General features: G+C 53.5%; 1 protein-coding gene across 1 annotated transcript in view; it reads left to right on the top strand.

Moving 5' to 3' along the window:
- Positions 1–14,685, top strand: part of LOC140406289 (succinyl-CoA:3-ketoacid coenzyme A transferase 1, mitochondrial-like) — a gene marked incomplete at both ends in the record, with an annotated part of 59,412 nt that overhangs the window by 24,138 nt on the left and 20,589 nt on the right. Inside the window, 3 exons of the mRNA XM_072494402.1 lie at positions 616–691; positions 3,533–3,622; positions 5,684–5,764. Coding sequence (XP_072350503.1) covers positions 616–691; positions 3,533–3,622; positions 5,684–5,764 — 247 coding nt within the window. The remainder of the gene's footprint in view (positions 1–615; positions 692–3,532; positions 3,623–5,683; positions 5,765–14,685) is intronic.

Here is a 14,685-nt window from a genome sequence, read left to right as displayed (position 1 = left end):
GGGGACAGTGTAGAGGGAGCTTTACTCTATATCTAACTCCGTGCTGTACCTGTCCTGGGAGTGTTTGATGGGGACAGTGTAGAGGGAGCTTTACTCTGTATCTAACCCCGTGCTGTACCTGTCCTGGGAGTGTTTGATGGGGACAGTGTCGAGGGAGCTTTACTCTGTATCTAACCCCCGTGCTGTACCTGTCCTGGGAGTGTTTGATGGGGACAGTGTAGAGGGAGCTTTACTCTGTATCTAACCCCGTGCTGTACCTGTCCTGGGAGTGTTTGATGGGGACAGTGTAAAGGGAGCTTTACTCTGTATCTAATCCCGTGCTGTACCTGTCCTGGGAGTGTTTGAAGGGGACAGTGTAGAGGGAGCTTTACTCTGTATCTAACCCCGTGCTGTACCTGTCCTGGGAGTGTTTGATGGGGACAGTGTAGAGGGAGCTTTACTCTGTATCTAACCCCGTGCTGTACCTGTCCTGGGAGTGTGTGATGGGGACAGTGTAGAGGGAGCTTTACTCTGTATCTAACCCCGTGCTGTCTTTGTCTGGAGAGTGTGTGTGAAGGGCTATTTTGAAATATGCTTTTCTCAATGAAGTGATTATCTGTGAATTTTTTGCTGCAGGGGCCATGTGGATATGACGATGCTTGGCGGGATGCAGGTTTCGAAGTTTGGGGATTTGGCCAATTGGATGATTCCGGTAAATTCCTTTCGATGTCATATTCGCTGTTGTTGAACATACTCCGAGATTCTCTGATAGTCCGCTGTCCGGTAAACTAGTTAGTGGTATCCCAGATGTAATTGTCATACTGATAGAGCAATGATGAAATGAAAATCGCTTTTTCTCACGAGTAGGCTTCAAATGAGGTTACTGTGAAAAGCCCCTAGTCGCCACATTCCGGCGCCTGTTCGGGGAGGCTGGTACGGGAATTGAACCCGCGCTGCTGGCCTTGGTCTGCGTTACAAGCCAGGTATTTAGCCCACTTTGCTAAACCATCCAATGGTGAGGCGCCATTAATCCGTGACTTGGGTAAACCAGGAGCTGGCCATGTGACACATGGGGGTGTGTTATCTCATTTTATTTAACTGGGATGGATTTTCCAGTCCCACCTCATCTATTGCTGAAACCCCCACTCATTCCTTCGGTCATTCGAGACACGGGAGCCGGTTTGGCTGGTTTGTGATGCAGAGCAGGGCCCGCAGTGTGGCTTCAATACATTAACCCTGCAATGAAGTGACTGTGAAAAGCCCCTCGTCGCCACATTCCGGCGCCTGTTCGGGTACACAGAGGGAGAATCCAGAATGTCCAATTCACCTAACAGCACGTCTTTCGGGACTTGTGGGAGGAAAGCGGAGCACCCGGAGGAAACCCACGCAGTCGCGGGGAGAACGTGCAGACTCCGCACAGACAGTGACCCAAGCCGGGAATCGAACCTGGGACCCTGGAGCTGTGAAGCGACAGTGCCGTGCCCCCCCATTATCCAATGTGGTTGTTGATCTATGTGGGGTCCTGGTTAAACAGTGCTTCATTTTCAAATGCCTCCATGGCCTCATCCGTCCCTATCTGTCTAATCTCCGCCTGCGCTGCCTTCCTCTCGCGATAGCTACGTTCCTCTAATTCTGACCGTATGAGACTTTGAGGTTTAATTGCTCCACCTCCAGCTGCCGAGGTCCCTTATCCTCCAGGTTCACAAGCTTAAAATCTCGGCCTCCTTTGTTTGCGTCTTTTAAGATGATGCTTGGAGCCTGCCCCTTCACCAAACCTGCCCTAAAATATCTTCCCGCAGCTCAGTGTCATGTTTCGCTTTGTCGCACCTTTCTGAAGCACCATGGGACGTTTCATATACCTGCACGTTTTTATAGTCCCCGAGGGGACAGGGAGATACCCGTCATGGGCAGACACCCCCCGAGGGGACAGGGAGATACCCGTCATGGGCAGACACCCCCCGAGGGGACAGGGAGATACCTGTCATGGGCAGACACCCCCCGAGGGGACAGGGAGATACCCGTCATGGGCAGACACCCCCCGAGGGGACAGGGAGATACCCGTCATGGGCAGACACCCCCCGAGGGGACAGGGAGATACCCGTCATGGGCAGACACCCCCCGAGGGGACAGGGAGATACCCGTCATGGGCAGACACCCCCCGAGGGGACAGGGAGATACCCGTCATGGGCAGACACCCCCCGAGGGGACAGGGAGATACCTGTCATGGGCAGACACCCCCCGAGGGGACAGGGAGATACCCGTCATGGGCAGACACCCCCCGAGGGGACAGGGAGATACCCGTCATGGGCAGACACCCCCCGAGGGGACAGGGAGATACCCGTCATGGGCAGACACCCCCCGAGGGGACAGGGAGATACCCGTCATGGGCAGACACCCCCCGAGGGGACAGGGAGATACCCGTCATGGGCAGACACCCCCCGAGGGGACAGGGAGATACCCGTCATGGGCAGACACCCCCCGAGGGGACAGGGAGATACCCGTCATGGGCAGACACCCCCCGAGGGGACAGGGAGATACCCGTCATGGGCAGACACCCCCCGAGGGGACAGGGAGATACCCGTCATGGGCAGACACCCCCCGAGGGGACAGGGAGATACCCGTCATGGGCAGACCCCCCCGAGGGGACAGGGAGATACCCGTCATGGGCAGACACCCCCCGAGGGGACAGGGAGATACCCGTCATGGGCAGACACCCCCCGAGGGGACAGGGAGATACCCGTCATGGGCAGACCCCCCCGAGGGGACAGGGAGATACCCGTCATGGGCAGACACCCCCCGAGGGGACAGGGAGATACCCGTCATGGGCAGACACCCCCCGAGGGGACAGGGAGATACCCGTCATGGGCAGACACCCCCCGAGGGGACAGGGAGATACCCGTCATGGGCAGACACCCCCCGAGGGGACAGGGAGATACCCGTCATGGGCAGACACCCCCCGAGGGGACAGGGAGATACTAGTCATTGGGAAGAAAGCTGTTTTAATTTTTATATTTTTAATACATTTCGAGTACCCAATTATTCCTTTCCAATTAAGGGGCAATTTAGTGTGGCCAACCCACCTGCCCTGCACATCTTTGGGTTGTGGGGGCGAAACCCACGCAGACACGGGGAGAATGTGCAAACTCCACACGGACAGTGACCCGGGGCCGGGATCGAACCCGGGACCTCGGCGCCGTGAGGCAGCAGTGCTAACCCACTGCGGAACCGTGCTGCCCAGATAGCTGCTTTTAGATGTGTTTGGGTTCAGGCGATGATTTGAGTCACTTGTTATTCTCGAATGTATCAGCAATTATCCAGTGACAGTGAGGTTTGCAGGCGGGGCCGGAAGCTTTATTTCCATTTGGTAAGAGGCTGCTCTCTGTATCAGACGGTCTCGCTCCCTGGGGCGTGTACCTCATGCACGCAATTAGCTGGCAGCCTTCTCAAGGTCACATCTTTTTTTTTTTTAGACATCCTGCATCACAAATTTATTTTTAGGAGTTTGTTTTATTTTCCCATTGCTGTGTCGGCCATGATCTGTTTCCTGTTGCAGGGGAAGATGGTCAAGGGAATGGGTGGAGCCATGGACCTGGTGGCGAGCGCTGACACAAAAGTAGTGGTTACCATGGAGCACTCTGCTAAGGTAACGTTTGCCTGGGGGACGGCAGGGGGGATGGGGGAGAGCGCGAGGATGCCCTTCCTGGGTGCTGCTCACATCTTGTCTCACACCCGCAGCGACGTTACATTGAAATCGGCCGGATATTCTCCAGATAGGCTGAAACGAAGGTTCTGGTTGTGGGCAACGCGAGCGAGCGTTCCTCGTGTTTAGTCGCAATGCTGCCTGGGCCAGCTCTGAGAGCGGTTTCAGATGTAGGTCTGGAATCATGGGCGGGATTCTCCCCTACCCGGCGGGGCGGGGGGGGGGGGGTCCCGGCGGGATGGAGCGGCGGGAACCACTCCGGCATCGGGCCGCCCCCCAAGGCCTCACCTTGAGGGGCTAGGCCCGCGCCGGAGTGATTTCCGCCCCCGCCGAATCTCTGGTGGCGGTGACCTCGGGACACGGCGGGGGCGGGATTCACGCCAGCCCCCGGCGATTCTCCGACCCGGCGTGGGGTCGGAGAATCCCGCCCCAGATGTAGCTCAGACTTTGTAAAGAAAGCAACTCTCCTTCCCTAAAGGACCTTAGTGAGGCCGTGAGGTTTTTAATGTCACTTTTACTGATGTTTGCTTCCCTGTCCTGGTGACTGTGGCTGAGGAGTTCTCTGCAGCAACTGGGACGTGAACAGAGCATCTTTTTTTTTCCAATTGAGGGGCAATTTAGCGTGGTCAATCCACCTCCCCTGCACATCTCTGGGTTGTGGGGGTGAGACCCACGCAGACGCGGGGAGAATGTGCAAACTCCACACGGACAGTGACCCGTGGCTGAGATCGAACCCGGGTGATTGGCGGCGTGAGGCCGCGGTGCTAACCACTACGCCGCCCTGCACGGAGCGTCTTTAATTGAAAGATGAAATGATGCAATCGAAACTTTGATCAAGGCCATCTCGCCATCCACATCTCTCCTGTGGAAACTGAACTGGGGACAGTGTCTTCATTGGAATCCTGAGGGAAGAGGCCATGAGGGGCCGTCTGTGGCAGAACCTTGACAAGGAGTCATAACAGAGCATAAGGTAGGAGCAGAAGTGGGCCATTCGGCCCATCGAGTCTGCTCCATCGTTCAATGAGATCATGACTGATCTGATGTGACAATCCTCAACTCCACTTTCCCGCCTTATCCCCAGAACCGTATCTTCTTGACAGAGGTTTCCTGAACGGTATTCAGCACCTGTTGTCCTCCTCGATGACAATGTGTCCCTGAGTGCTCGCACCTTGTCACAGCCTCCAGGGACCTGGGGCGCGTTTCTCCGACCCCCCACCGGGTCGGAGAATCGCCGGGGGCTGGCGTGAATCCCGCCCCCGCCGTGTCCCGAATTCACCGCCACCAGAGATTCGGCGGGGGCGGGAATTGCGCCGGTCGGCGGGCCCACCCCCGGCGATTCTCCGGCCCGCGATGGGCCGAAGTCCCGCCGCTGTCAACCCTCGCCCGCCGGCGTGGATTAAACCTCCTTTTGAACGGCGGGACAAGGCGGCGCGGGCAGGCTCCGGGGTCCTGGGGTGGGGGGCCGCGGGGTGATCTGGCCCCGGGGGATTCCCCCACGGTGGCCTGGCCCGCGATGGGGGGCCCACCGATCCGCGGGCCTGTGCCGTGGGGCCACTCTTTTTCTTCCGCCTCCGCCATGGTCTTCACTATGGCGGAGGCGGAAGAGACCCCCTCCCCTGCGCATGCGCGGGGAAGCCGTGAGCGTCCGCTGATGCTCCCGCGCATGTGTCGCCCGGCGAAGACCTTTCGGCCCCGGCTGGAGTGGCGCCAAAGGCCTTTCCCGCCAGCCGGTGGAGCGGAAATCACTCCGGCGCGGGCCTAGCCCCTCAAGGTGGGGGTTGGCCCCTAAAGGTGCGGAGACTTCCGCACCTTTGGGGCGGCCCGACGCCGGAGTGGTTCCCGCCACTTCGTCCCGCCGGGAACCCCCCCCACCCCGCCGGGTAGGGGAGAATCCCGGCCCTGGAATTACAGCTAAGCAACCGGAGGTCAATGCGAAATGTAACAGGCAACAGTGACCTGCTAACTGTACAGAGACTTAAATGAAGCACTATGTCTGTACCACAGAGCGGGGCCCACAAGATCCTGGAGAAGTGTAATTTACCCCTGACTGGGAAACAATGTGTGAATCGCATCATCACCGAAAAGGTAAAGGTCCCTACCTCAGACATTTAACAATATACTCACTCCTTTATAATGTAAGCTTTGCTGGCGAGGACAGGGTTTATTTCCCATGAGAAGATACTGCTGCCTTCTAGAGCCGCTGTAGTCCATGTCGTGTAGGTACACCCAGAGTGCTCCTAGGGAGGTCGCACCATAATCCATAAAGAGCTGATGGGTTGGGAGGGAGCCCCGATAGGGGAGTGAAGCGGCGGTGGGAGGAAGAGTTGGGGAGGGAGGTGGAGGCTGGGGTGTGGGAGGAGGCTCTGAGGAGAGTGAATGCATCCTCTTCATGGCGAGGCTCAGCCTTGTTCAGTTCCAGGCGGTCCACAGGGCACGACATGACTGTGGTCAGGAGGAGCAGGTTTTTTGAAGGGATGGAGGATAGGTGTGAGCGGTGAGCAGGGGGGGGGCACTGAACCTTTTGCACAGGTTTTGGGCGTGTCCGAAGCTTGGGGGAGTCTGCCAGGGGTTTGCTGACATTATGTCAGAGGCTCTGAAGGTGAAGGTGGTCCCGAGTCTGGAGGTGGAGATCTTTGGAGTGTCGGCAGACCCGGAGGTCCAGGGGCGAGAGAGGCTGATTGATGTCCTGGCCTTTGCCTGCCTGGTAGCCCGGAGATGGATCTTATTGGAATGGAGGGACTGGGGGGCCCGAAACCGGGGGTGTGGGTGAGCGACCTGCCAGGCCGGAGAAGATAAAGTTCACCTTGAGAGGGTCTGTGGGGGGGGGGGTTCCAGGAGATAGCAGCCGTTCATCGACTCCTTAGAAAACAGTTAAGATGTCAGCAGTAGGGGCGTGGGGCTAAAAAAGGAGGTGGGGCGGTGGGGTGTTAGATATTTTATGTTGTTGATTATTTACATTCCTGTTTGCTTGCTTTTGATGGTTTGGTTTGGTTTGGTTTGATGTATATTATATAAATGCCTCAATAAAATATATTTTTTTTACATCTCGTTATATCTTGCCAACCTGAAAAATACCCATTTATGCCTACTCTCTGCTTCCTGTTAGCCAACCAATTATCTATACACGCCAATATGTTAGCCTTTATAACATGTGTTTTTATTTTCCCTAATTACCATTAATCAGTTTATCAAATCTAAGTACAGTATATCCACCGGTTCCCCTTTATTTACAGCACATGTGACTCCCTCAAACAACTCCAATACATTGGTTAAACATAATTTCCCTTTCACAAAACCATGTTGACTCTGCCTGATTACCTTAAGCTTATGCAACCACTCTGCGATAATTTATTTTTATAATAGCTTCGAACAATTTCCCTGTGACAAATGCCAAACCAACTGGCCTGTAGTTTCCCACTCTCTGCCTCCCTCTCCCATTGAATAATGGAGTTACATTTGCCAGCCTTCAGTCCAATCTGGGGAGTTTTGGAAAATTAAGACCAGTGCATCAACTATCTCACGAGACACTTCTTTCAAGACCCGAAGATGAAGTCCACCAGGACCTGGGGGCTTGTCAGCTCGCAGCTCCAACAATTTACTCAGTACCACTTCTCTGGTGACTGTACTTTCCCCGAGTTCCTCCCTCCCTTCCATTGCCTGATTTTCAGCTATTTCTGGGATTTCACTTGTGTCCTTTATGGTGAAGATTGCCGCAAAATACCTGTTCAATTCACCTGCCATCTCCTTCTCCAGACTCTGGGCACGATCTAAGAAAAAGTGTCTAAGTGTCACTTGTTGTGGGTTTTGCTGGGAGTTCCCAATCGCTATTCAATGACACTTGGTCACTTTTCTGGGCCCTGGGCACTTTCTCGCCAGTTTAGCCCACATCGCCGGGGAGCTGGACTCCGAGAACGAGCCACCATTTTGAAAGGTTGCCCCGATTTCTACGTGAGTTTGTGGGTCCCCCAGCCCCTTCGGGACGCTGAAAGGAGAGGGGAATAAGACTCATGCAGGGATCATTAATATCCAGAACATATTCTGAATTTCTCCTTGAAACTGAGACGGTAAAATAGGAGCGACACAAATATCCAAGAAGAATTCACTCAATATGTATGGAAGATTTGAAAAGATTAACCAATCAAGATGTAATTAATAATGATAAACATAGAACATTACAGCGCAGTACAGGCCCTTCGGCCCTCGATGTTGCGCCGACCTGTGAAATCACTCTAAAGCCCATCTACACTATTCCCTTATCGTCCATATGTCTATCCAATGACCATTTGAATGTCCTTAGTGTTGGCGAGTCCACTACTGTTGCAGGCACGGCATTCCACGCCCTTACTACTCTCTGAGTATAGAACCTACCTCTGACATCTGTCCTATATCTATCTCCCCTCAATTTAAAGCTATGTCCCCTCGTGCTAGACATCACCATCCGAGGAAAAAGACTCTCACTGTCCACCAAATCCAATCCTCTGATCATCTTGTATGCCTCAATTAAGTCACCTCTTAACCTTATTCTCTCTAACGAAAACAGCCTCAAGTCCCTCCGCCTTTCCTCATCAGATCTTCCCTCCATACCAGGCAACATTCTGGTAAATCTCCTCTGCACCCTTTCCAATGCTTCCAAAGGGATGCAAAAAAAGGGATAATAAAGTTGTTATGTGAGAGTTAATGCACCGGGAAGAGGCTTTGGGAGATTTGAAGTACTTGCCTGATGTATATGGGTGAGTAACCCGGCGAACTGAAATCAGCTAAGTCTATGGGCATCTTTTGCAGTTTGACTTTCCTTCTCTGAGCATCTTCATGGTGCATTTAGTCTCATTGAGCCCACTTTTACTGATAAAAGTTTGATGTTAAGTACTCCCTTAAGACCATAAGACATAGGAGCAGGATTAGGCCACTCGGCCCATCGAGTCTGCTCCGCCATTCAATCATGGCTGATATTTTCTCATCCCCATTCTCCTGCCTTCTCCCCATAACCCCTGATCCCCTTATTCATCAAGAACCGATCTATCTCTGTCTTAAAGGCACTCAGTGATTTGGCCTCCACAGCCTTCTGCGGCAATGAGTTCCACAGATTCACCACCCTCTGGCTGAAGAAATTCCTCCTCATCTCAGTTTTAAAGGATCGTCCCTTTAGTCTGAGATGGTGTCCTCTGCTTCTAGTTTTTCCTACAAGTGGAAACATCCTCTCCACATCCACTCTATCCAGGCCTCGCAGTATCCTGTAAGTTTCAATAAGAGCCCCTCTAAACTCCAACGAGTTCAGACCCAGAGTCCTCAACCGTTCCTCATACAACAAGCTCTTCATTCCAGGGATCATTCTTGTGAACCTCCTCTGGACCCTTTCCAAGGGCAGCACATCCTTCCTTAGATACGGGGCAGCACGGTAGCACAGTGGTTAGCACAATTGCTTCACAGCTCCAGGGTCCCAGGTTCGATTCCCCGCTGGGCCACTGTCTGTGCGGAGTCTGCACATCCTCCCCGTGTGTGCGTTGGTTTCTTCCGGGTGCTCCGGTTTCCTCCCACAGTCCAAAGATGTGCAGGTTAGGTGGATTGGTCATGATAAATTACCCTTCGTGACCAAATTGCCCTTAGTGTTGGGTGGGGTTACTGGGTTATGGGGATAGGGTGGAGGTGTTGACCTTGGGTAGGGTGCTCTTTCCAAGAGCCAGTGCAGACTCGATGGGCCGAATGTTGTCCTCCTGCACTGTAAATTCTATGATAATCTATGACAATACTCCAAATGGGGTCTGACCAGAGCCTTATACAGCCTCAGAAGTACATCCCTGGTCTTGTATTCTAGCCCTCTTGACATGAATGCTCACATTGCATTTGCCTTCCGAACTGCTGACTGAACCTGCACGTTAACCTTCAGAGAATCGTGAACAAGGACTCCCAAGTCCCTTTGTGCTTCTGCTTTCCTAAGCATTTTCCCATTTATAAAATAGTCTGTGCCTCCATTCCTCTTTCCAAAGTGCATAACCTCATTCTTTTTCACACTGTATTCAACCTGCCACTTCTTTGCCCACTCTCCTAGTCTGTCCAAGTCCTTCTTCATCCCCCCCCTGCAAACTTAGCAACAGTGCCTTCAATTCCACGAGTCACAACCCTCCATTCAGAAAACCACCCTCCTGCTGCTACCCACTGCCTTCTATGACCTAGCCAGTTCTGTATCCACCTTGCCAGCTCACCCCTGATCCCGTGTGACTTCACCTTTTGTACTAGTCTACCATGAGGGACCTTGTCAAAGGCCTTACTGAAGTCCATATAGACAACATCCACTGACCTACCTGTATCAATCATCTTTGTCACCTCCTCAAAAAACTCTATCAAGTTAGTGAGACACGATCGCCCCTTCACAAAACCGTGCTGCCTCTCACTAATACGTCCATTTGTTTCCAAATGGGTATAAATCCTATCCCTGAGAATTCTCCCCAATAATTTACCTACTACTGACGTGAGGCTCACCGCCCTATAGTTTCCAGGATTATCCCTGCTGCCTTTCTTAAACAAACAAAGAACAAAGAAATGTACAGCACAGGAACAGGCCCTTCGGCCCTCCAAGCCCGTGCCGACCATGCTGCCCGACTAAACTACAATCTTCTACACTTCCTGGGTCCGTATCCCTCTATTCCCATCCTATTCATGTATTTGTCAAGATGCCCCTTAAATGTCACTATCGTCCCTGCTTCCACCACCTCCTCCGGTAGCGAGTTCCAGGCACCCACTACCCTCTGCGTAAAAAACTTGCCTCGTACATCTACTCTAAACCTTGCCCCTCTCACCTTAAACCTATGCCCCCTAGTAATTGACCCCTCTACCCTGGGGAAAAGCCTCTGACTATCCACTCTGTCTATGCCCCTCATAATTTTGTGTACCTCTATCAGGTCTCCCCTCAACCTCCTTCGTTCCAGTGAGAACAAACCAAGTTTATTCAACCGCTCCTCATAGCTAATGCCCTCCATACCAGGCAACATTCTGGTAAATCTCTTCTGCACCCTCTCTAAAGCCTCCACATCCTTCTGGTAGTGTGGCGACCAGAATTGAACACTATACTCCAAGTGTGGCATAACTAAGGTGCGATACAGCTGCAACATGACTTGCCAATTCTTATACTCAATGCCCCGGCCAATGAAGGCAAGCATGCCGTATGCCTTCTTGACTACCTTCTCCACCTGTGTTGCCCCTTTCAATGACCTGTGGACCTGTACTCCTAGATCTCTTTGACTTTCAATACTCTTGAGGGTTCTACCATTCACTGTATATTCCCTACCTGCATTAGACCTTCCAAAATGCATTACCTCACATTTGTCCGGATTAAACTCCATCTGCCATCTCTCCGCCCAAGTCTCCAGACAATCTAAATCCTGCTGTATCCTCTGACAGTCCTCATCGCTATCCGCAATTCCACCAACCTTTGTGTCGTCTGCAAACTTACTAAACAGACCAGTTACATTTTCCTCCAAATCATTTATATATACTACAAAGAGCAAAGGTCCCAGCACTGATCCCTGTGGAACACCACTGGTCACAGCCCTCCAATGAGAAAAGCATCCTTCCATTGCTACTCTCTGCCTTCTATGACCTAGCCAGTTCTGTATCCACCTTGCCAGCTCACCCCTGATCCCTTGTGACTTCACCTTTTGTACTAGTCTACCATGAGGGACCTTGTCAAAGGCCTTACTGAAGTCCATATAGACAACATCCACTGCCCTACCTGCATCAATCATCTTAGTGACCTCCTCGAAAAACTCTATCAAGTTAGTGAGACACGACCTCCCCTTCACAAAACCGTGCTGCCTCTCACTAATACGTCCATTTGCTTCCAAGTGGGAGTAGATCCTGTCTCGAAGAATTCTCTCCAGTAATTTCCCTACCACTGAAGTAAGGCTCACCGGCCTTACCAGTGGTACCACATTAGCTATTCTCCAGTCCTCTGGGATCTCACCTGTAACCAATGAGGATACAAAGATGTCAGTCAAGGCCCCAGCCCCAGCAATTTCCTCCCTTGCTTCCCTCAGTATTCTGGGGTAAATCCCATCCGGCCCAGGAGACTTATCTACCTTAATATCTTGTAAAGAACCCAACACCTCCTCCTTTTCGATGTTAACACGACCCAGACTGTCCACACACCCGACCCAAGAATCATCTTCCACAAAGTCCCTTTCCCTGGTGAACACTGATGCGAAGTACTCATTTAGTACCTCGCCCATTTCCTCTGCCTCAACACATAGATTCCTCCCACTGTCTTTAACTAGCCCAATCCTTTCCCTGGCCACCCTCTTGCTTTTTACATTTGAAGAAAAAGCTTTGGGATTCACCTTAATCCTAATTGCCAAGGACGTTTCATGACCCCTCCTCGCCCTCCTAATCAGGGCGAAATAATTGGAACAGTGGAATTATGCTCGATGTTTAACCAATCTCCTGATGGACAGGTGCGAAGCGCTGAATGACCCCCTGTCCCATTCCTATACCCTCACTGTGTAGCAGCTGGGCTCACCTCCCCCCTCTCCATTTGTATAAAGTGTAGCTGGGGCTGGGCAATGACTGTCTGCTTTAAGAGCAGAAAAGTGCAGAGGGAGTCAGCACTGTGTTGAATGAGTGGGTTTGTGAAGCAGTTTGCCAGCATGGGCATTGCCAGCTGCTGTTTTGACGGTGTGACAGCAGAGACTGCCGCCAAGCATTCTGGCTGTGCTGCTGAAGGACATTTCAAGGTTGAAGAGAAAGTCCCAGAATTAGTTTGGACCTGTACTTCATTTGTCCACCTATGTCTCCTTGTTGATTCTCTCTCTTTCACACATTTCTCCGCACCCAAATCCATTTATCTGCTGTATCGCTCTGTTGTCCTCTCGTTTTCTGTGTTTTATCTCTCTGCCAGTAACACTGGGCGAAATTCTCCCCAAACGGTGCGATGTCCGCCGACTGGCGCCCCAAACGGCGCCAATCAGACGGGCATCGCGCCGCCCCAAAGGTGCGGAATGCTCCGCGTCTTTGGGGGCCGAGCCCCAACATTGAGGGGCTAGGCCGACGCCGGAGGAATTTCCGCCCCGCCAGCTGGCGGAAACGGCCTTTGTTGCCCCGCCAGCTGGCGCGGAAATGACATCTCCGGGCGGCGCATGCGCGGAAGCGTCAGCGGCCGCTGACAGTTTCCCGCACATGCGCAGTGGGGAGAGTCTCTTCCGCCTCCGCCATGGTGGAGGCCGTGACGGAGGCGGAAGGGAAAGAGTGCCCCCACGGCACAGGCCCGCCCGCGGATCGGTGGGCCCTGATCGTGGGCCAGGCCACCGTGGGGGCACCTCCCGGGGTCAGATCGCCCCGCGCCCCCCCCAGGACCCCGGAGCCCGCCCACGCCGCCTTGTCCCGCCGGTAAATACCAGCTTTAATTTACGCCGGCGGGACAGGCAATTTATCGGCGGGACTTCGGCCCATCCGGGCCGGAGAATCGAGCGGGGGGGCCCGCCAACCGGCGCGGCCCGATTCCCGCCCCCGCCGAATATCCGGTACCGGAGAATTCGGCAAGGGGCGGGATTCACGGCGGCCCCCGGCGATTCTCCAACCCGGCGGGGGGCCGGAGAATGACGCCCACTTTCTCCATTTTGGTTTAATTGGCACTCTCTCTCTCTCACTCTCTGAATATCGTCCTTTCCCGAAACATTCTTTCTTTCCTATTGTTCTCATGCGCTCCAAGATATTTATCTTCCATTTTTCCACCTTTCTCTGTCCATTTCTTAGAATCTGTCACTTTGTCCATCGCCTGACCTGCTGGTGATGATGCAATGATTTAAACTCTAACTGCCTCTTTCCCCTCACAAATTAAACCAACATTTCTGCTGGCTGAGAATTTACAATCACTCAGAAATACACATCCCACACAGGCCGACAATTCATTTCTTTCATAATAATAATTGCTTATTGTCACAAGTAGGTTTCAATGAAGTTACTGTGAAAAGCCCCTAGTCGCCACATTCCGGCGCCTGTTCGGGGAGGCTGGTACGGGTATTGAACCGTGCTGCTGCCTTGATGTGCATTGCAAACCAGCTGTTTAGCCCACTGTTCTTAATCAGCCATTAACATTTTAATTTAACATCTTGTAATCTACATCCAACCCCGTGCTGTAGCTGCCCTGGGAGTGATGGGGACAGTGCAGAGAAGGCCTCCATCGCACACCTGCCCTCATGCCTCTTCAGCTCCCCTCTCTCACACACTTTCTCACACAGTCTCCAGTCATTCACTGAGATACCACTGGGACCCTGTTTAACATAGAATTTACAGTGCCGCAGGAGGCCATTCGGCCCATCGAGTCTGCACCGACTCTTGGAAAGAGCACCCTACCCAAGGTCAACACCTCCACCCTATCCCCATAACCCAGTAACCCCACCCAACACTAAGGGCAATTTATCACGGCCAATCCACCTAACGTGCACATCTTTGGAATGTGGGAGGAAACCGGAGCACCCGGAGGAAACCCACGCAGACACGGGGAGGACGTGCAGACTCCGCACAGACAGTGACCCAAGCCGGAATCGAACCTGGGACCCTGGAGCTGTGAAGCAATTGTGCTATCCACAATGCTACCGTGCTGCCCCCTCCCCCCGGACACTTTGCTGCACTGCCCCCGGCAATGTACTGCCTCCTGGCACTCCGCGATCCCGGCACTCCCCTCCTCGGCACTCCATCCCCGACACTCCCCTCCCCGGCACTCCATCCCCGGCACTCCATCCCCGGCACTCCCATCCCCGGCGCTCCATCCCCGGCGCTCCATCCCCGGCGCTCTATCCCTGGCGCCCCATCCCCGGCACTCCATTCCCAGCACTCCATCCCCGGCACTCCCCTCCCCGGCACTCCCCTCCTCGGCACTCCCCTCCCCGGCACTCCCCTCCCCGGCACTCCCATCCTCGGCGCTCCATCCCCGGCGCTCCCCTCCCCGGCGCTCCCCTCCCCGGCGCTCCCCTCCCCGGCACTCCCCTCCCCGGCAATCCCCTCCCGGGCACTCCCCT

Source organism: Scyliorhinus torazame, unplaced genomic scaffold (assembly GCF_047496885.1).
Source record: "Scyliorhinus torazame isolate Kashiwa2021f unplaced genomic scaffold, sScyTor2.1 scaffold_433, whole genome shotgun sequence".
NCBI classification, from domain to species: Eukaryota; Metazoa; Chordata; class Chondrichthyes; order Carcharhiniformes; family Scyliorhinidae; genus Scyliorhinus; species Scyliorhinus torazame.
Note: the sequence above shows the minus strand (reverse complement) of the source record. Positions and strands in the feature narration are given on the sequence as shown.